General features: G+C 39.2%; 1 protein-coding gene across 1 annotated transcript in view; it reads right to left on the bottom strand.

The window, feature by feature from the left end:
- The window catches only part of UVH6 (RAD3-like DNA-binding helicase protein), a 281472-nt gene that overhangs the window by 205933 nt on the left and 51923 nt on the right, over positions 1-23616 (bottom strand). The window contains exons 3-4 of the mRNA XM_089426800.1: positions 8190-8587; positions 7884-8077 (exon numbers count right to left, since the gene is read on the bottom strand). Of these exons, the coding sequence (XP_089282926.1) occupies positions 7884-8077; positions 8190-8587 (592 nt within the window). The remainder of the gene's footprint in view (positions 1-7883; positions 8078-8189; positions 8588-23616) is intronic.

The raw sequence follows: 23616 nt of genomic DNA, 5'->3' as shown, positions 1-23616 counted from the left end.
GTTGTTGAATAATGTTGAATATCTTAATAATGATATGACGCATTGGGCTGAATTTAATGTGTAAATGAAGAAATGCAATTATCAAAGCAAAGAACAATATAGCCTAAGAAAAATTAACATGGAATCAGAGTTGGGTTCAAGAAATGTCATTGAAGATCACTCCTATGAAGACACCCTGATGGAATCATGAGAAGATGAAGGAGACCTAAAAAAATACTAGGGTTTGAAGAAAACCCTAGGCAATTTGGTTAGTAGGGTTCGCTGGACATTGTGAGGTTAGGGTTTGGAAGAAACCCTAGTTTATGGCAAAGAGTTAAGATATTCAATTAGAAACCCTAACATGATCAATGTGGAGATGTTCAAGCATTTGTGACAAATTTGATGTAGCCCTAAATGAGATATTCCCAATTAGGATTTGGTTATTGATGAAGTTGGTTGAAATATTGAAGGCAACAACGTTATATGGACAATGGACAATCACGACTCTTGAAGGTTGGTTCAAGAGGGAGATGATCACCTCTCATTGAAGATGAGTATTTCTCTATTTATGTTACTTCTTTATGTCTTTACTTTTAGATTTATTTGATCATTGATTATGCTTCCTACATGTATATTTGAGAATTTAGATACTTCTAACCTCTTGATGAGATGTGATAAGTGGATTCTGCTTGAGGATCATTTGAGGTGCAAGAAAAAATCGCTAGTGCAGGAAGAGGAGTTATAGTTGCCCATGAAATGGAAATTGACAAAATACTACAGTTGCCTATGTCAAATAAGAAGGTGCACAGGTATTTGAATACTACAAGGTATATATGGTGTATTGTTTCAACGTTAGGTTTCAGCTGAAATAATGGATGGCAAGGTTAGCCCTAAGGTATGATGAGAATGTCTCCTTCACAAATGGCTCATGCATGCGCATATAAAAGTAAGTTTGTTTCATGATACTTATGATGAAAAGATGCACTTGGTGTTGGACAAATATCTTACATTCTATTAAGTCATGGCAAAGCAACCTAGAAACATTGATTTTTGAGATATAGGTATATTTAATGTTGGGCAAAGCATCTCACATCCTAGACATGATGGATTTCATAAGAAGGCTAGCTCATTGTTTTTGATATATGATAGCTTGATTCGATTATTAATAAGCATGATAACCATGATGATATAGGTGTAACAACAATATTGATATTCAAGATCTTCTTGTTGACCTTGATTAGCTTAGTAACTATGACATGATAAAATTGGATGCCCTGATTTGATAATTGAAAGTGATGAAGTGACTATAATCTTTTAAGTATGATGATACACCTATCAGTTGCCATAATCATATGACTCTAACTCTTGACGAAAATTTGATGTCATGTTCTTATGTGATGATGAAGTCACTGAGGCTAACATGTTATGACCAAGATGAATATATGATATAGTTTGATTTATGATCTAACAGTTTTGTTGATGCATGATAGCATTATGATAGATAGGTTGATAACTTGAATGATGATGACTGAAGTGGTTGCTCACTAAGAGGAAGAAACTCTCCATAATATTCTTAAACCTCTTATCATTTGCATTATATGTATTGAAAATTCTTTATTGTTGAAGTTTTCTTAAATAAATAGACAGATATTTGATGTTGGACTGCAGCAAGTTCTGGTTTAAGAAGAGAGGGTTTCTCTTAGTTCAAGCCCCAACCGCACAAAAGCAAGCTTAACATTGTGGTTATAAGCCTCACAACCGCATGGAAGAAATCCTATGGGCGCAGTTATGCCTATAGGTCACAAAATTGAAGCTTTATGCATAAAATTAGGAATGCACCAAGAGAATGACAGTCCTACAAATATGGACCAGACAACAGAAATATCTCTGAGCAGGGAAGTGTGAATGTTTGACTTACTATATCAATATGTCATTATGATTTAATCATTGAAGCTCCTGTATGACAATATTTGATATCAGTTGCAAAGGTTTGACAAGACTTGCTTGATTGGTATAGATGAGCAATGTTTGGAGTTTTAACATGATGCTTGATAATTCATACATATGCTTTAGAACAGTGACATGATGCTTCATATCCTTTTCGTTTATGGATTGATTGAGATGACAAAATTAGGGTTTTGACTTGATGACTAATGATTTGACTTGATATTTGATGATTTGCCTTGATGACAGTGTTATGTGAGCATAGTAACTTTCAGTGACTAATATTGGTATTCAATAATGTTTTGTATTGGCCTCATTGTCTTTGGCACATTGGTTGAAGTATAAACAATTGTGATTCAGTATGAAGTAATCTCACTATGAATCAATGGAACTTTTATGACTCATTTTGGGTATATGCATGAAACTTATATGACTTGTCCCTCATGTATCCATTCATATTTAGTGGCAGAAAGGATGGCCTAATAAAGGTTGATTCGATAATGCTTGGTAAATAAAAGGTTGTTGTAACCTGGTATTTTGGATCTGAGCTCCACCTAACATTTAGTCCGTAAAGTTTGTCATAGGGATATTGGCAGAATTTTCATGATTTTGATATTAGTTTTTGACCTCGCATTCAAAGCTTGATAAGTTGACTTAGTTGATTTGATTACACAATATTGATTTGTGTAAGATTGAGCATATTGGTTTCGTCAAGTGTTATGTTTGCAGAAAGCATTGTATGAAGCAAGTTTCCCGAGCCTAGTATTCCCGCATTGATAGTTATCTAGTGAAGCCAAGAAGATGTGCCAATCCAAATCTCTATTTCAAAAGTAGTCCAAGGTATGACTTTGATTTTGGTTTTATATATTGATGGTCTATTCTTGACAGGTAATGAGCCTTTGATGATCAAAGTAAGAGGGAGATGGCCTCTGAAGTTCAAACGAAGAATCATGGTATAATGAATTACTTTTTGAAGTATGGAAAAGAAAATATGTATCGTGAAGCTATTAAAGGAAGTGGAAATACGAATCCTTGGACATTCCAATCAAATTTAAAGAAGTTATGAAGATATATTGATGAACCTGAATTGACAACCGATAGTTGATTAAAGCATTGATGTTTCGTATGGACACTCGTCTGTGTGTGTGTGTGTGTATATATATATATATATATGTTTTGCAGAAAACAACCTGAATGCATTCATGCTTAAGTCGTTTCACACACATTAAGTTGCCGCCGAGCACACTTCGAGATATTTGCATGGACAATCATCTTGGATCATTCTTCTATTCTTTTTCTTGTTTTTGGCTTGCACAGGTTTGAGGCACGTTTGCGGAGGAATGGGTTCTCACGAAGGTGAAATTGCAAGGTTCGAAGCTCGCATCTCTATTTTAGGGTTTTGGGTCTCAATCGCAAGCATGTCACAGAAAAATCTCGACTACAGCCGCACACTTGTCAGCTCATCCGTGCAGCTAAAGCCTTTCAGCCACACACACAACACATCTTTCCTGCAGTTGGAAACTAGGGTTCGGTTTTTCAATTGACTGATATCTTCGTCAGTTGACCGCAGTGTTCAACAGTTGACCACAAACAGTCTCAATTTTTGTAGGCTTCAGAATCTGGGTTTTGAGTATTAAAATTTCTCGGTTCATTTCATGAAGATTGTTTATTTAATGTTGTTGGATAGTTGTATGGAAGAAGATATTGATCATTGTACTCTCTTTTGCTAAATCATTCAATTACAATCCAATAAAAAGAAGAATTTGAAAGGGTTTTCCCCACAATGGGTTTTACCCTAGTCTTTGACCAATCCTAGTGTCTTTGTGTGTGAATGTTTTTCTTTGTTCCTTTATGTTTTGTTGCATTGATGATGATGTTGTTCTTTCTTGGAAGGGTATTGGTCTTGGTCTAGAGGTCTTGGAATTCGTCAATTGAAGAATCAATAAGAAGAGAAGAGATTTGTGGGTTTTCCTCTTAAGTGAAGAGGTTTTGGCCCTGGCTTGCAGCCTATATCCTGTGTTCTTGTGTACTGTTGATTTTCTTGTTTTGGTAGTTGTTTGATGATAAGAACAACATAATAATATGAGAAGAAGCTAATAAGTAGGAAAAAGTAAAAAGACATCACAAACAGTTATTAAGTATAAGAGAAATCATTCTAACTATTGCCATATAGATTTCTCAACAGGTGTTTGTAAATTCCTCAAAACTCCCCCGGGACCCCTGATGACATAATCCTACTCCCCTGACCTGGCCATCTCGTGCCCTCGAAATCCATCCTGGCTATAATATAGAGGAAACGGAGAATGGGGATATTACACCTTTTACCCCAATTGTACTCTGGATGAAACTGCAGAGGTTGTTTTTCATCCTATGTCATCCCAAAATTGACTCATATTTTCTCATAATGGTTGCTAAAAGGATCTTGGAATGACAATGTCAAGGAGCCTTTCGAACAATGCCTCCCTTGGAATTGTGTTAAATGCTTTTTGAAAGTATACATAGCAATTGTAAACCTTCCAAGAGTGGTGACAAGCCTCTTCAATAATGGTTTGGAGAGTGAAAATGTGATCAATCATCTGGTAGTTTGGCTAGAAACCTGGATGTCCTCAAGCTAAAAGACATTGACCCTCCAACTCTTCAAAAATCCATCGGTAGAAGACTGTGGCATAAACCTTGGAAAATGTATGACCCACTATGATAATTCGATAATTGTTTGGATCAGAGCTACTACCTAATTTCTAGATTGGATGAATAATATGTCTCGTATAGGAAAGGCAAATCCTAAGCACGCCACATACTTAAATAAATTGGCAATACATGACTCAAGAGACTGGATGCCATGTTTAAGGAATTTGGCTTTAAGCCCTTTCTCATATGTCGCTCTATTGAATCTAATAGCTCTACCTGCTCTACTGAAGTCCCTCTTAGAGAAAAGGTGGCATGAGGAGGTGGGGAGAGGATGCAGATAATAGGTTGGCCACGAAATGTCATAAAGGGATGTTGTGTGGGAGATTAAGTATTGGGGGTCAAGGTCAAGCGAGATGTCATTATGCCTAGGAAAAAGAGTACACCAAAAGATTTGAAGGAGTGGCACCCATCTCCTTCAAGAGAAAGGTCGGTCACCTTTTACAGCAAAGGAGTTGATGATAGGCTTTGCATTACGAGGGGAAGAAGATGGGTCATGCTCACAAGACTACACAGTCCATTTTCTTTCCACAAAATAGCAAGAAATGTTATGATACAACTTGTGAACATTGCTATATTTTTCACTTTTCACTAATGTTGAATATTATTGGAAATAAAACTGGGTGTTGAAAATGGTAGTGTAGAAGGTCTTCTTGACTTGTGCCTTAGTCAAGAAAGGCCACCATTAGTCTTCCTTTTACCATGGACGAGTTTGTGGTGAATAGGACGAGTTCATGGAGATGGTTTCTTCATGTGCAGAGTTGGAGGGGCAGTTAAGCAGACTTCCAAGTGCCAGTTCAAATTTAGAAGAGGACGAGTGGGAGCTTTAGTTTCTAATTGAGGCAAGAACAAGTTAGAGTCAGTTCGACTTAGTTAACAAGCCAAACTCAACTCGTGTTCTAAGTTTGTACTTTCCAGAGATAGCATGGGTCGAATTGATAAAAGGAGGACGAAGTCACATGTTTGTATCATTATTGTTTGCATGAGTTCATGTGAGGAGAGCTTCTCATAGAGAGAGCATACTTTGGAGGAGCCATACGCTAAGATAGAGAGACATTCTTGTTGCAGGTTTGTGCTAGAATTTACAAGGAAATTCCTAAATAAAAGGGCCCCACTGGAAAATAGGGGCAGAGACCTCGTAAGGAAGTAGGAGCTGGGTCGGGTTGCTTGCAGGGTGTTTCAAGCTAGGTATAAGCAGTGAGAACAAGTGTGTTTTCTAGTGAAACAGTATTGCCTTGTAAGAGATCTATTGGTCAAACTCTATCAGTAAATTCTACAGCAAAGATTTGATTTTTCCCAGTTGTGTTTCCCAAGAAAAATCATTGTCATATTGTGTGACTGTGTTCTTAATATCTGTGTTTTATTCTGCTGCTTATCTAGAGTAGAGAAATTTTGTCTTGGTGAAACGACATTAGTTTCAGATTGTTCATCATAGCAGTTGTAGGATTTCGTGGAAAATCTACATTGGGACTACAAATGAAAATGCTTTAAAAAAAATTGCTTGCATCTTATCAAACTATGCCCATAAACATTCAAAACTCAATAGTACCAAAAAGGAGACTAGAAACTGTTGATTAGTGTAGGCAAATCAAAACTTGTGATTCATAAGCAGATAAACTTCTTGCAAGCTAGAAAACACAAAACTGGTCCATAGAAACAAAATTCCAAACTCAGTCCAATAACTCACGAAATTTCTCCACCTAATTTCAATTTGGTTATCCCACTTTTACATAGTCCTTCGTTGAGTATTGATGTGAGCACTTAACAGATTATGATTGGCATTCTGACTCAAGTATAGCTTTCAATGCAAATTGACAGCTAAGCTAGACTATTCACTATCAACCAACAAATCACAACTATTAATCATTCTAACTAATCACAAACTAAACCACTATTGCCAGTAACTAATTACAAGAAATTCTAATTCATTACACTTTCTGCATAGCCAATTTAAGATATTTAGCAATTCAGCTGAAAATCAAAGTAAAAATAGGAAGGATTGTTGGCTATTCCAACAAAGAAGATGGTCAGGTAGTTTGACTATCGATGAATAACATGCAGATAGTGCCAAGGGCATATTATATGCAAGCAGTGCCAATCACAAAAACAATATGACTCAAACAGAAGCAAAAATGGTAACTCAAATGATAGCTCCATTATCAGTTTACTAAGAAGGAAAAAGATATAAAAAAATCTGCAACTTCCATCACCAAATCACCAACTCTATATCATCATTTTGAAGGAGGTCTAGCCAGCTTAGCATACTCAACAGTACTTTGTTATTACTATTGTGTGGTCTAAGTAGTACAACAAATAGCAACAACAGGTGCTACTGACTCTATTAACTCCGGAAAACAGCAGAAGGCACAATGAACGATTGAGACACACTTGTTCCTTCAACAGTGATTCAAGCAACAACACCAGTGGTTGTTTCCTTGAGAAACTTGCATTGGTTTGGTCTTCGGTGAAGGTCTGGAGGCTGCACATCCCTTGTCTTCTACTACAAATTGCTTGTAGACTTTGTATTAGAAATGTATACAATGTCTACAAACTCGCTTCTCAAAAATTCCCTCCCCCTCAAATATAGAAAGTTTTTCTTCTGCATAAAGGGTTGTGGATATGTTCACTGTAGATCCACGATCTCTTGATCATTTCAAGAGAACCTAATCACCATTCTGTTATGCAATAAAATTTTATTGACCTGTGTTTATAGTTCATGACTATGTTCCTGTTGCCAACTAATGACGATTATGGTCTTAATATTATTGTTCATGGTGGTAATTTCATCACCTATGTAGTTCACTTAACCAATTGGCAGACCTTGTTTACCATCCTATTATCACATCCTTACTCTTAAAAAGAGGTACAGGAAGAAATTAACAAAAATGAAAGTACTGATCAAAGTCTATATATGCCTTTTCTTTTCAGTTCTTGTAGGATTACTAAGAGATGTATTTTTTACTAATACTAAATATCTGGTACTAATAAAATAACCTAATTGCAAGCCCAATACCATTTTAAGTGTTCAAAAGACACTTTTATTCTTGTGAAACTTTTGGAAAAATACAAAATGGTCAAAACATATGCTTTGGCTTGGGTCAGGTGATGTAAGATTTACACAGACTATTTTGCATCCAAAAGGCTACTATTTGTCTAACATGAAAAGGTTCCTTCACTCAAGTCAGATACTTTATATATGAAACATAAAAAGGTAGCATAGAAATGGTGACTATTTTTCAAAATTCAAAGTGAAGGATTTATTATTTGATGCAAACCTGCCACGTGTCAACACCATTGGACATAAGCAATCCCTTGTCAGAGACATTGTAAAGGTCTGTGAAATAACAGGATTGAAATTCAGCAGACGTGGGTATAGATCTATAGGACTGAGAGTCCCTGATGTTATTATCACAGATTGGAAACGCTGAAACACTGGCTTTATTGCAAGTGAAGCATCAAGGCAACTAAGCTGCAAAACCATAAGTAGATTATAGACAATAATTCACCTTCTTAAATAGACTAAAGAACCTTGGTGGTACTTAAAATGCTCTATAAAACATTCTAGATAACAGAAAGAATACCTGCAAAATAGGATCTGGAACATCGGGCATTCTGTCATCAAAAGGCTCAATGATAATAGAAAACCCATGGTTGTATGTACCTATCAGTGTTGCAAAATCACACACTGTTTGGATATGCAGAAATTCATCTGTGTCAGTTATTTCCAGTGTCACCAGAAGAGAATGCAAATAGCAGAATTTCAACATTTTCTGGTCAATGCCAGCCTGCGTATTAATATTAGCAACAAATGGCACAAGCCCTTCTGTTTCTACATCCTCAGTTCTTAGACGGATCTTCAGATATTGTACCAATCTTCTTAAAACGGACAAAAAATGTTCAGCTCGTCTAATATTTCCAGGTACAGCTTCCTTTACTATATCATCGGGTAGAAGAGGATTAGCAATCCATGTGTCTGAGACTGTAATACAAGCACATTCCAACTGTTATTACAAAAAAATGCTAGAAATTCCAACCTTAAGAAATTTCTAACATGGGAAAAATATCACCTATATGTCTATTTTGTTCCAACAATTCGAAAAGGAAATGCATTCTTTCATAGCTCACAGAAACAGCTTTCCAATCTATTAGAAGTTAGAACAGATATTGGTAAAGCTGGAGGTGCAACAATTTAGAACATTTTGATTTCTTTCATTTTTTCTAGATAGTAGTATCATACCGAAATCATACTATATAATTATAAGTGCCTCAGATATGTGATGTATCAAATTAACAGAAAAGTCAATTACTAAAGGATTATATCAGAATTGCTTATGTATTCAGAGTGTTTTCTATATTTTAGTACTTTATGTGACTTGAATAACCCCTTCCATTATTGATGGTGGTTCCCTTTGCCCACTGTTGTTACATCACTGTATTGCTGGCACGAATTCAGTCAGGATTTATTCAATTTATGCCCCCAATGACTATGGTAGAAGAACCCAACTGTGGGAATGTATACTTCCTTCCTTCCCAACCACTGAATGGATTACTCACAGAGACTTTAACATGGTGAGGTGGGATGGCCATCATGTTGGGTGCTAATACTACTCTCAAGTCCACAGAAAAACACACCTTGTTACATTGTTAGTTTCTCGTTGGTATTTCATATGTCCATCTCAGAAAAAACACCATAGAGAATGGTGGATGGTATATTTCTGTTGAGAAATCTAACGGGCAATGATTACAGTGATTTCTCTTTACTTGATAACAGCTTGTGATGTCCTTTTACATATTAGCTTTGTTACTTAAAGTTATTATTATGTGTGTGTATCATCAAACAGATACCAAAATAAAAAGAACAAGAACACAATATAGGCTGCAAGCCAGGGCCAAAACCTCTCCAGTTGAGAGGAAAACCCACAAATCTCTTCTCTTCCTTGTAGATTCTTCAATTGAAGAATTCCAAGACCTTAAGACTGAACTTAGTACCCTCCAAGACGAAGACCAAGACCAAGACAAAGACCAACCTCTCCGTATAATGTGCTAACCTTGGTCCAGTCAAACCCAGTCAAATCTCTTCCAGTAGCACTTCTTCGTCCTTCAGCTATAGAATTTTGGCCTCCACTGCATATCTGAAATTTCGGCCTCCCCAGAAGTTGTTGCTGCCACACGTGTGAGCTTTGATTTGCCTTCTGAGCCTTCCTTTGACTTTTGCTTGCCTCTCCCTGACTTCTGGAGCTTGTGGATGACCCTTGGTAATCTTCGCTTGACCTTCTTGCCTTCTTTTCTCCAAAGATCGAACTTGTAGATAGAAACCCTAGATCTGCTGCAAAAACGCTAGTCCTCCTTAGCACGTGTGAGAAAGAAATATCCCAAATAAAAGTCTCCTTCGTCCTCTTCCTTCTTCATTGCCTTCGTCTTTCTCCTTCTTCGCTAGAATGAGAGATGTATGAATGTGTCTCAAGGAGGTTGAGTTTCCTCCTATATATAGGCTCTTCAAGGTGGACTTGGCTCTTCCTTTTAGGCCGACTTGGTCTTGGAGGGTACTTTGACTCTTTAAATGACAAAAACAATTTTCTTTACAAGTTACAATGTGCCCGAAGAGGTCTTCAACTTATGACAATGGTTCTCTTGACTTCTTGACCTAAGACAAACCCTAGAAGCACTGAATGGGTGCTTGACCTATAAAATAAAATACCTTGAGCATGAAACCTTGTATTACTGGACTGATTAATAGGTATGAATGAAAAAAAGAGGGGGAAGAGATGCCCCATATTTATACAAACGAGGCACTCAGGCTCTTTTGGGCCAACTAGACTCTTATTTAGATAATTAAATACTAAACACGTCAGCTTTATATTTGAGGCCCTATTTAACATAAGTAACTCTGCACAAAATATCAAAGCAACCAATAATTATTACAAAACTTTGCTTGCATATATAATTGTTCATGTAAATACATTTATTTGCATAATAAAAATGACATGTCTAAGTACACAATAATCTTCTGATACCATTGAGGTTTTCTTTTCTGCATTTTTCCCTCCAAATCAAAGCTGCTATCAGTCTGTCCTAAAGCATTTTCAACTTCATCATCAGCGTGCTCTTCATTCACACTATCTCTCAATCATTATCCCTCAACCTACACATTCTTGACATGCAACTTCACTGACTTATTGGCCTCAAAAAAGCCACCACCAATAAATTTCAGATATGAATCTTGCTGAAATTTTCTTGAATTTCCATTTATAATGATGTCATGCTTAATTCTTACCTTCTTTGTAGCCAACATCGACAAGCATGATACTGATGAGTATAACCAACAAATGTCAATTTCATACATTTGCATAGACTTTTGTTCCCTTTCGGAACAAACACATACGCAAAAGAACCAGGAATCTTACGGTAGGTAGCATACCATTACCTGCCGGAACAAGCCTCTTATGAGCATCCCCCCACACTGCTTTTGTAGAAAATATATTCGGCAAATAAACAACAATATATATTCATTTTGGTTAATATTATTAAATAGCATTGATCTGTAGACTGTTGTACAGCTCATTCCAACATATCTCAAAAAAATACACTGAAATCTAAAATCTATACTATGCGAGTTAATGTTCCTCGTATTTCTAGATTTATTAATTACAATTTTTTGGCTTTTGCATGCAATAGATAAACTGTGAGATATAGAGAACAGTGAAATACAAACACACATCAATCACAATGAACACCAAGATATGATTTGGGAAACCCTCTTGAGAGAAAACCCAGCTGGAAGTCGAGGCTGCTCTGCTCTCTTGTCTGAATAGAAATGATGTGAATACAAAGGAGAAGGCACTTTTTGTGGAATTACCAGAGACATATGTTCCATGAGCTGCTACAAAACACAAACCCCCTCTATCCTTCTCTCTCTCTATCCACTCTCAGTTACTCTGCTCTATTATGAAACAATATGCACTCAAATAGAATGGAACCCCTTTTCCTCCTAGTGGCCTGGTTATAACACAACTCGACAGCCAATTCGGGGTTAAATTTGACCCGTTCAACCTATAACATGAGTTACAATTTGACCCTTCTAGAGTCTTCTTCACAGTCCCCGACTCCCCACGTGGCTAGCTCCTTTTCCATGAGTAACGGGGGCTAAGGTGGCATTACGGCAAGCATAACTTTTCAATATGAACTCCACTAAAAATCTCGGAACATTGGAAATGTCGTCAAGTGTCGAATAACGTCGCAGGGTGCAGCACTTCAGCGGCAAAGTTTTACCCCCACAAAAATGTCATTTAAAGACTCAAATTAACCTCAAAAGGTTTCGGACCCCAATTCTCCAAACTGGGTTCCACTACAAACACTACTCCGATAACCTGATTCCTTCAATTTTTCCACTCTACAAGCATCGATATGGATGACAAATTACAGTTATTCAATCCAGGCCATACATCCCCATTTTGGGAGGCCTTTGGTCCCTAGAAGGTTTTATCAAATGGGGTGAGGAAATTTTTCCTCTACCTTTATGTAGAGCACCATTTAACCTTGCCTGGAAGTTGTCCTTTCAACCCAATTTGCCAAAGGTCATGCTATCCATGTCTTGTAATTATGGACCTCCTCTACAATTACTGTTCCTTAACATCAGAAGCTATGTCCTCTATGGAAGGTAGGGCATGCTCCACTTCCTAGTCCAACATCGATGGCTCATAGAGTTCTATAATTTCCACATTCACCAAATGTGCATATGGCGGTAGATCGAGTTTGCAAGCATTATCTCCCACCTTCTCCAATATCTCCTCAAGGTTCATATCCCCAATTTGCCAAAGGTCATGTTATCCCTGTCTTGTAATTATGGACCTCTTCTACAATTACTCTTCCTTAACATCAGAAGCTAAGTCCTCTATGGAAGGTAGGACATGCTCCACTTCCTAGTCCAACATCGATGGCTCATAGAGTTTTACAATTTCCACATTCACCAATGAGTAAATGTGCATCTATGGCGGTAGATTGAGTTTGCAAGCATTATCTCCCACCTTCTCCAATATCTCCTCAAGGTTCATATCGTCAAGCCTTGATTTTCTAATCAAGACCCTGTAGCCTCTCCTTTTGAATTGTAACCATACTCAATCTCCAACTCTGAATGACCTCTATGTCTTACATTAATCATGCTTTGTCTTGTATTTTTCCAATGACTTCTTCAACATTTCCTATACCTGTAAATGTAAATTCCTAATCTTCTCAACAAATCTTTCTGCCCTTAAAGGATTCCCTGTGAGATCGTCCCTCGCTCCAATCCATATGCAATATCCAAATGTGATGATGGAAAATATCCAAAACTAGCGTCAAATGGGGACTTACGTTACTTTTGGACAAACATCCCCAGCAAAACCAAAATGCGGGAAAACTAGTGTAGTGGCTCTGAGGGTTTTCTATTATTAAGCAGCAGTTCTAAATACAACTCTAGATGCCCTCTCAACTATCCAGTTATAGAGATAAAATATACCGGCAGAAGCCTAAGTGAGATTACCTCACTTCACCCAGCAAAATCTCTCTGAGCTAGCAACTAGATTGACTATCTCCGGCTACAACTGCGCTACCCCTTCGCATTAGTTGCGTGGAGCACACTGAGACACTGTGTCAACTTTGTGCTACCTTTTCTGCCTCCTGGAGCTCTGACGTCAGCCTTCTCGGTTGATCCTGCTGCTCCCCAGTTGAATTCGGACTTCTGCAAAAGGGCAACTCTTCCCCTGCGCTGGCACTGCATCAGGTAATGCGTGGGCCCTTCAGGCCCAGCATCAGCTTCCTTTGGTCTACGCTGCCTACTCTGGTGTATCTCTGCCTATCTCTGTTGTGTATTCAAGGTCTCGAAGAAGATCCTCCAACCCCAACTATCCCTACCCCTCTGCTGCAACTCAGATCACCAGTTCAATTTTCTCAACAAACCACGCCCCAGAAAAATCGAACTCCTTTGATCACGCGGTGCATCTCCAACTGACCCTCAAGCCTCCTCTTATACTTTTCCTGTTGATGAATCAACGACCGAGATTAAGTCCCTAATCAACGGTTAAGATTAAAACAGTCTTGATCATCGTCACTTAGAAGTTTCTCACTCATATTCTTATTAATACCCATTAATATTTTTATTTTCCTAAGTTTAGATTGAGGAACCCATTAAAAATATTAATTATTTTAATAACTCCTCATCCTGGTGGAATTTCTCCACACGATTTCTGGGTCTTGGAGATCTCATGTGTTCTAGCCCCTCCACAAAATTTCGGAGCTAGAGCACATCTGATGCTACCCAAAATGAACACTCCCTCTTAGCGAGGAATGTGCTCTAGCAATACTTCTCAATAGAAGTATTACACTGATCCGCTGCATCAGTCCTCTATGATGTTGATGCTTGGCCAGATACCCTTCATCCACTACATTGTTGCATCCTATATCGTTGCCCATGTCTCTGCCATTGTCACTATTACCTCTGTACTGCAGCTCCCGCTCATAAATGTTGCATCATGCTGTCCATAGCACTACCACTGCTAACTGTTGCACTACAACTCAGTTACTGAGAAGTAAGTAACTAAAACTTCACCCAAAAACCGACATGTTGGTCGGTATGGATGCCTCGTGATGTTGAAGCTACGTCTGTTGCTAATCTATGTCGACCCTCTACTGTTACTTGCTGCAATATGCTCTATGCCTTTCGCACTGCTACAACATCCACTGCGTTGCTTCAAACTTTGGCACTCTAGCTCTACCATTGTTGCTCCATCACACCTCACACCACAACTAACACCCGTCATTTTGCTACAATCGTTAAGGGCTCCCGTAATCGTATGCGATCCAAGAGTTTGGGCACCTCAAGGATCCTGCCCCCATGTGTTCCTCTCGACTATAGCTCGATGTCGCCCCACCTCTTCTCCAGAGGTGCATGAGCACTCATGGCACAATCCTCGTCATCATCCTCCTTGTCGGCTTTCGCTGGAGAAGCCTTTGAGTCAGAAGCCTCCTCCTTGCCCTTCTTTTGGGGCACTAAGTGGCAAAATGTCCTGGTTCACCACACCTGAAGCATCTAACCTTGGATATATCCTTTTTCTTCCTTTTCTATTGCCCATGCTGTCCCGATGATGCGAGAGTTGCATCCTCCTCCTCCTCCTCCTTGACCCGAGCTCCTTTGCCGCTACTTCCTACCTTGGTCAGCCTCCTGTCTTTCTGTCGAAGAGCTGCCCACATTTCCTCCCAACTGGGGAGAGAAGCTCTGCCCAAGATACTCTGGACAAATGTCTCCCAGTGTTCGGTGACTGCAGTCAGGGCAGTCCTAACCATGAACTCAAGATCTGGTGTAGACCCCACGGAAGTCAGCTCGTCTCGAATCCCTTGCAACCTGAGATGGAAGGGATCGATCTCTTCTCCCTTCTGCATCTGGTATATCTTAGCAGATTCTCCAATAGCATCTTTCATTGAACAGAAGTCCCCTGGTACAAGGTGGTGAGTGTCTCCCACATCTCCTTTGTTGTTTCCTTCTCAGTAATGTGTGGAACGGTCTTTGACCCCGTCTAGAATCATGCATTTAGCCTTCGCCTGGGCCTCCTTGTACTTTTGTAGCGGATCAACGTTGACCGGAACAACAACTACATTTAAGGCATAGTCCTTGATGTGATTCTTGTCTAGCACTGCCAAGATCCTAGCCTTCCAAATGACAAAATTGGATGCTCCATCCAATCTGTCTTGATCCCTCAGTCCATTGTCTGCCATCTCTGCTCAAAAATATAGAATTGGTTCTCTTCTCCCTCTCCTATTTTTAATCCAGCAAGACTCAGATTTGGATTTCTTCGGCGCTAGAAATCCTAAGGAACGAGCTCCTATAGATTCCCTCTGAGTCCTGATTTCCTTCAGGGAAATCCTCCGGCCAAATGTCGAATCACTCCTCTCCAATCCTCCTTTGCTGCTGCAACCCGGATCTAGATTTCTTTGGCTAGAAATCTAGGCAGTGACTCCCTCTACCTCGGCTTTGTCTCCACAAACATTGTTCTGCACCAACAGCAACAGCGTCCCACCAACTCCACTGATCGAATATGCTCCTCAAGCCCCGACAACTGACTAATTTGAGCCTCTCAAGCTCTACGCTGACCTAAAGAGCTGACACAGTCACTGCATGAGCTCCTCTCTGGTACTACGTCACCCTCCACTGGCTCAAAATGTTGACACAGGCACTACGTGAGCCTTTGCGTCACTCCTTCAGTTGCTTCTTTGGCTCTAAAACAGCGCTGTCACTCTGGACAACTGCTTTTTGCAGCAGTTTCGCTGGATCTCCCGGCTGATGGCTTCAATGTCCTATGATTTGCAATGTTCTGATAGCATGTGAAAATTTCTGAATATACACATCAGAAATCCTACTTCAATCACTGGTTTATCATCTCCTACTTGTTTTTACATTCAACAAGTTATTTAATTATTTAAACACTAATGAAAAACACTTTTGCAGACTACACTGATAAATAGATCATAAACTGAAATAAATACGAGACAAACACACAAGGGACACCAATATTTTTAGACAAACGTCCCCGGAAAAACCCAATGCGAAAAAACCGGTGAAGCAGCTCTGAGGGTTTTCTATAGCCCTCTCGGCTATTCAGTTATAGAGATAAAATATACTGGCAAAAACCTAAGTGAGATTACCTCACTTCACCCGGAAAAATCTCTCTAATACGGCAACTAGACTGACTATCCCTGGCTACAACTACGTTGCCCCTTCGCATTAGCTGCGTGGAGCACACTGAGACACTGCGTCAACTCTGTGCTGCCTCTTCTGCCTCCTGGAGCTCTGACGTCAGCCTTCTCGGCTGATCTTGTTGCTCCTCGGCTGAATTCTGACTTCTGTAGGAGGGCAACTCTTCCCTTGCGTTGGAACTGTGTTAGGCAATACGTGGGCCCTTCTGGCTCAACGTCAACTTCATTTGGTCTGCGCTACCTACTCTAGTGTATCTCTGCCTCTCTCTGTTGTGTATTTGAGGTCCCAGAGAAGATCCTCCAACCCCAACTATCACTGCCCCTCTGCTGCAACTCAGATCACCAGTTCGATTTTCTCAGCAAACCACACCCCAGAAAAAATCGAACTTCTTTTATCACTCTGTGTATCTCCAACTGACCCTCAAGCCTCCTCTTATACTTTTCTTGTTGATGAATCAGTGGCCGAGATTAAGTCCCTAATCAACGGCTAAGATTAAAACAGACTTGATCCTCGTCACTTAGAAGTTTCTCACCCATATTATTATTATTAATACCCATTAATATTTTTATTTTCCTAGTTTAGACTTAAGAACCCATTAAAAATATTAATTATTTTAATAACTCCTCATCAGGTTGGAATTTCTCCAAACGATTTCTAAGTCTTGGAGATCTCATGTGTTCTAGCCCCTCCACAAAATTTCGGAGCTAGAGCACATCCCATGCTACCCAAAATCAACACTTAGATGCTCCAAAATCAAAAATCAATTTGTTAACTTATGTTCCACTAGAGAAGACACAAAAGCATAAATTCTTCTTCCTCATGCTCCAAAACAATGGCATGACTCTTTCCAATTTGCCCAAGGTTGTGTTGCTCATCCCACAACCTATTTCTACAGTCTTCCATCTAACCAAATCCCACAATAAAAGCACTTAGTATCCTTAGGAAATGTACCTAAACCTATAGGCTTGCCTATTAAATTTTGTAGCTATGGTTGGTCTTCATATTAATATATTTTTGTTGATATACGTTTTCATGTGAGGCATGTTCTTCATGCTCAAAAGAAAATTAAATTATTCATGTATAAATTAAAATTTTGACTATTTGACACCACAATATGTCCAAGTCAGCGCAGCAATCCAAGGCACCCATTCCACCTATTGATCACCATATATAAGAGGAACTTATCCTCTTCTCTCCAACCATTCGATCTAATCATAAAATATAACATCTTTTATCCATACGAAGAAGTTCAAGGAGCATAATGAAGAAGATCAAGAACCAAATTGATGATAAGTCTAATGCTTGTGAAGAAGGCCAAGGTTCTGTGGTTTATTTCTGTGGAAAGGGCTGAATTCTCTATGGCATTTATCTCTGAGTATAGGGTCAAGATTCCTATGGTTTATATCTGAGTACAAGGTTGAGATTCTTGTGGTTTATCTTTGTACAGAGCCGAGATTCTTGTGGTTTATCTCTGTGGACAAGGTTGAGATTCTTGTGGTTTATCTCTGTGGAAAGTGTTGAATATTTTGTGGTTTATCTTTATGAAAAAGGAATCGAAATTCTACAAAATATACTCAGTGGAAAGGGGGCCAAATTCTCTATGTCATCTTTGTGATCAAGTTTGAACTTTATTGGAAGATAGATTGTTGTTGCAAACAAATTGAGGAGGGCTTGACTTGGACTCTTGGTGGACGTCTTTGTTGGTTAGGCTGTCCATAGCTTTGACTTTGATATCTCTTGTTGAATTGATTCTCTAAGGAAAGAATTATTGGGTTTTCACCCCAAATGGGTTCTCCCAAGGTAAACATTATGTTGATTCTGTTGATTCTGTGCATTGTGATCTTTACTTTTCTTATTCTTGTATGGTTAAATTTTTCAAGTATAATTGATTGATGAAGAAGTTGTAAATGCTAAAAGAAGACATATAAATCATTATCATGTTCAGAAATTCGTGCTAGTCTCTATTGTTGAGAAATGTAACTAATATCGGTCTTCATATTGTATTTGATTCATGATGTAATGTATTAGTCAAAAGAATGAAAGAGGAAAATTATTTGTAAAAGAAAAATTATTTACTAGCATGGGTTTCATGCTTTATTATTTTATTTCTAGGTCAAAGCACCCATTGTGTGCTTTTAGGGTTGAGTCATGAGACTATGTCCTTGTCATTATGGTCTAGACCCTTATTGGGCATTTTGTATCAAAGAAATAAACTTATATTTGATGCAATTTGGTCATCTACTCCACCACCATCAAGTTGACCTGCTCACTCTACAAGTCGACCTCAAGATCCTCATGTTGGCCTCATTCAACCTAGTTTGGAGATAAGGAAGTGGAGATTCAATTTGCAATTTTCCAAGGTGAAAAGGAGAGTTTGAAGAGCCTAAAAGAGAAGAAAGATCACAGCGCAAAAGAGGAGACTCTTGTCCAATAAGAAAGAAGCCAAAATTTTATCATTTTGCCACATGTGCGAAGTAGACTAAGGCATGTTGCAAGGCCGAAGGTGCAGGACGAAAATCTCAAGATTGCAAAGAGGGTGGAGACCCTACTTCACCCTTTTTTGAGATCTAATATATGTTAACTTTTGAATATTTGACTAAAGTTTGAATTGTCATCATTCGAGGCTGACTTGGTGAATGGTGGCAGGTCTTGGTGGTCAAAAGGTCTTGGTTATCTCATTTGATTTGGTTCTTGAAGAAGAGAAGAGATTTTTGGGTTTTCCCTCAAAGATGGGTTTTTCCCTAGCTGAGAGCATACATCTTGTGTCATTAATATTCATGTTTTGTTTTGATGGTTGCTTAATGATAAGAAGACATAAAGAAATTAAAGAAGAGATATAAGAAGATAACTAAAAGATCACAAGTAATTATCAAGTTAAGAAAATATTTCTGCCTTTCTGATTTTCAACATCTATTACACTTGAAAAACCAATATGGTATCAAAGCTTTGGTGAAGAAAGAAAGTTGAAGATCACACCTTGTTGAATCTCTCTCTCTCAAGGAAGAAATCTCTTATCTCTATGTCCAAGATTTTTGAGCAAATGGTTCCCTCTTGCAAGGAAGGAAACAAACTTGAAGGAGCATCTAACTTCAAAGCATGGAAGAAGAGAATTGATCTTGAGTTTTGATCTCTCTCTCAAGGAAGAAATCCCTTATCTCTCTGTCCAAGATTTTTGAGCAAATGGTTCCCTCTTGCAAGGAAGGAAACAAACTTGAAGGAGCATCAAACTTCAAAGCATGGAAGAAGAGGATTGATCTTGTCCTAGAAGAACATGAAGTTTTGCAATATGTCCAAGGTAAAGTACCTCAACAAAATGAAAATGATGCTGCAAGGAAAGCGAAGTTTAGGAAGCGTAAGGTCAAGGCTCAAAGAATTCTATTTGAATCTCTCAAGGACCATTTAATCCCATTTGTTTTAGAATTGGCTACATCAAAGGAAGTCTATGATACTCTTATTAATTTGTACTCAATCAACAACATTGGTCAAAAGATTTCTTTAAGGTATCGACTTTGTGATACAAGATGTCAATGGATGAACTTGTGGCCTCCTACCTCATGAAGATATCTCACATAAGAGATCAGCTCCAAAGCACTAGTGAAGTCATTTCTGAATCCGAGCTGATCACTACAACAATCAATGGTCTACTAGAATTATGGGATGCATTTGTCACTGACATCTATGCTAGAAAGGATACTCCAAGCTTTGAAGAATTGTGGACCTCTTGTATTGAAGAGGAATCTAGGCTTATAACTAAAGGAAAGATACATACTCTTGATGAAGGAGAATCTCAAGCTTTTGGTGCAATATCTAGAAGGAATAATGGAAAGAAGAGGTTTGGCACTCAAAATAAAAATGCAGGTCAAAGATCCAATTCACAAGGAAAGAGAGAGTTGTCAAAAGTCCAATGTTTTGGATGTCGCAAACTTTGACATCATAGAAATAATTGTCCTGTAACATCAAAGGATAAGAAGGGAAAGGGCAATGATGATGATAAGCATCCTCATCAGCAGAAATCCAAGAATGATACTACGAAAGCTTTAGCGGCTAATGATAAGGACTTCTTTTACTAGAATTACTGCAATTAGGCTAGGAGATGAAGGGGTCTCTCACATAAAAAGAGAAGTCATATCGAGCCATTCTTAGAACTATTTAGTAAACCCTATAAATCTAGAATTCTTGATAAGAAAGCTCTAGGGTTTGTGGATAATGTTGAATTTCCATGATCTTGGGTCTACGTTAGAATCTTAAAATCACTGACACTACCAAACCAAGAATCTCAACCAGAACTACTTTGCACAACGGAAAATATAAAACAGTAAATCTCATGTACACAAGTATACACAACTTCTAACAAATATTGAACAATAATGTACAACCCAATCTTCGTTATATTAAACCAAATCTGAAAAATACAACAATCTATGGTATACAAGATACAATGACAAACATGCTGCGCAGACTCAATGTCGTATCTTGCCATGTCAGTCCTTCGCTCTCGTACTGCTCACTAGCTGCCCCTTAGCCCTTCAAACGACAACACATCGAGACTCCAGAGGGTTGCCACCTAACACTGTTGCAAGTCACTTATGTAGCATAAATACGAGCTAATCCAATTTGCTCTCTGGGTAGGACTAATTCCCGAGCTCCAATCTGCCAGGCTAGCAATCACCTTTTTCCATCAAGGTGTTGCACTTCGGCACCAATCTTCACCCAACCCTCAGCTCTTCTTCGTCACTTCAAGATAGCTCATCTAAGGTTACTTTGGGTAGCGAACACGCTGCCCTCCACCAGATCAATGGCACCCAATACTACACTGCAAGATCTGCACCGAAGAAGGCTTTTGATCACCAAAGCAAGCCTCCAAATTGGCTCCCATGGGTTTCTCTGAATTTGATCCAAATCTGGTCAACGCACTGTGACCCAACACAAATCTAACGTTGCTCCAAAATTTGTTCACAACTTCCTGTTCTTGACAGTTCTTGTCATGGCACTTGGTCACGCTGCAATAGCCCTTACAAACCCACTCAACAGTCCACAACCATCCCTCAAAGACTGGCATACCTTCATGAGACATCTCCCTTAGTACAATGTTGTTCTAGGCATATATGGGCCCTTACTCCTCCCTACGCGTAACCTAATTGTGATGTTAAGGCATGCGGCCTAACACACAGTCCACCTGTAGCATACAGCGAGCACCATACCATTCTCCTATCCCTAAAACAATGCCCAAACAGACTTGAAATAGCTTACCTTTGCCTCGGCCCCCTAGGGAGTTACCTCGACCTCCCTTCTAGCAAATCGGCCCTCTAAACAAACCCTAAAACAGCATTCAATTGACCTCGTTGTCTAGTCTTCTCTTGCTGCGGCTTCCACAGAGATAATTTTTCCTTCAACGAGCTCCTTTTCTCCTTGTGTGTTGAACAAATGGATGCTCTAAGTCATCGCATTCACCTTGTATATATACCATGCACAAGGGCTCCTCCAACGTCATGATTAGGGGCTTCTACAACTGTCATAGGTCATGTTTACACCAAGTCGACCTTGACACACATGTGTAAACCCCATAATATAACTTCAAAAATTCATATCTCCACTTCTACAACTCAGAATTCGACGATTCTCGAAGCATTGGATTCTCCTTTCCGCCCTCTATCATCTCATGCCATCACATGTAAAAATGTGTTCATGGAAATGCCCAAAAAACAATTTGGTACAAAACCCCATACTTGGGTTGCAAGCCCACAAGTGACTCTTGTGGCTCTTTACCCTCTAATCCCCAAACCCTAGGGCTTGGAGTACCTCCCAAGCTACTCAAAAATCAACACTCCCTCTTAGCAAGGGAGGTACTTCCAAGACTAGGAAGTAACTCATCATCATCATCACTATTCGCAACACTTGCCCAATTCTTAGCGCTCACAATCGCAGCAATCCCTGTTCTATGAACTACGCCTCTCTCAGAGGTTTCATTGACACTACTAGAAGCACCCTACTTCTTTTCATGTAACGTCTTCCACTCTCTCCATGACTCCTTGGCAGTTGTACGAGCACCCTTATTCCCCACTGACCACGCACTCTTCTTGGACTGCAAATTCTCCCTCTGAATCTGCAAGCTCCCTCTCAAACTCAACTCCCTTAGAGTCACTGGAATTTGGACCTTCTTCTCGGGAAGGTGTACCTTCTCCTTCGGAAACTGTACCTTCCCCTCTGAAGCCTGCACCTGCATCTACTTCTCTGGAACCTCCACCTGCTTCTCATGATCCATAGGCTTGCCTCTTAGCCTATATAGACCATGCTCTCTAACTCCAAGCATGATACGAGCGGAGCTAGAGCCTCTAGGCCTGAGTCTTGCCTTCCCATCCTGGAACAAAACCTCACGCTATATGTGAGTCTTGCCTTCCCATCAAGACAGAAACCACGCTATATTTGAGTCCTGGTACAAATAGTCCATCCTGGACCCACATCACTCGTCTTGTCTCCATCCTGAATGGCACAACTCTCGATCCTCGGATCTCCAACTGACTTTTGTCACCCAACACCATGTGCAACTTCAAGTCCCATTCAGCGAGAGTCTCAAAAACCTCTTGTGACCCTGTCATATGTTTTGTCGCACCATAGTCCACGTACCATCCATCCTCATCGATAGTACCCTGCGAGAAATGAGAGATCATGGCAAAGTCCTCCTCCTCCAATCTCTTGGTGAGATCGCCTATCTCAGCAGTAGTGGCAACATCAGCGATCTGCTTTCCTTTCTTCTTCTCGTCATCTCCCTTCTTCATCAAACATCTCGACGAGAAATGACCCATCTCGCCACAGTTAAAACACTTGACCTTACTCAAGTCCTTCCTTTGCTTACCCTTCATTTGTGCTACAAGTGCCACGTCATCATTGAAAGTCTTCTTCTTTGGATGAAGATCTTCTCATCGCATCTCTTCCTGAATGAAGTCGTCCCGAGTCAATTTTTCAAGACACGTGTACATGATTTTCTCAAGCGTTTACCACACTATTTCGACAAGGCATAAATTGAGTAGGTGAATGCATTTGATTAACGAGGCCTTTGAAATCTATCAGAATGTATATATATATATATATATGGGCATACAAAAATGCATATAACTAAGACATGCACAATACAATATAGAATCCTATTACCATAAAATTTTAATGGCACACTTGAATTAGAAAGGTAAGACTTGGACACAGTTAAACATTATCAACACTCCTATATAAAATTCAAATATTCAAGTTTTATGCAACCATGCACTACAACATCTTTGTTGGATATC

This window comes from Pinus tabuliformis, chromosome 6 (genome assembly GCF_031772625.1).
Source record: "Pinus tabuliformis cultivar Carrire ecotype Pingquan chromosome 6, CPIR1, whole genome shotgun sequence".
Lineage (NCBI taxonomy): Eukaryota > Viridiplantae > Streptophyta > Pinopsida > Pinales > Pinaceae > Pinus > Pinus tabuliformis.
Note: the sequence above shows the minus strand (reverse complement) of the source record. Positions and strands in the feature narration are given on the sequence as shown.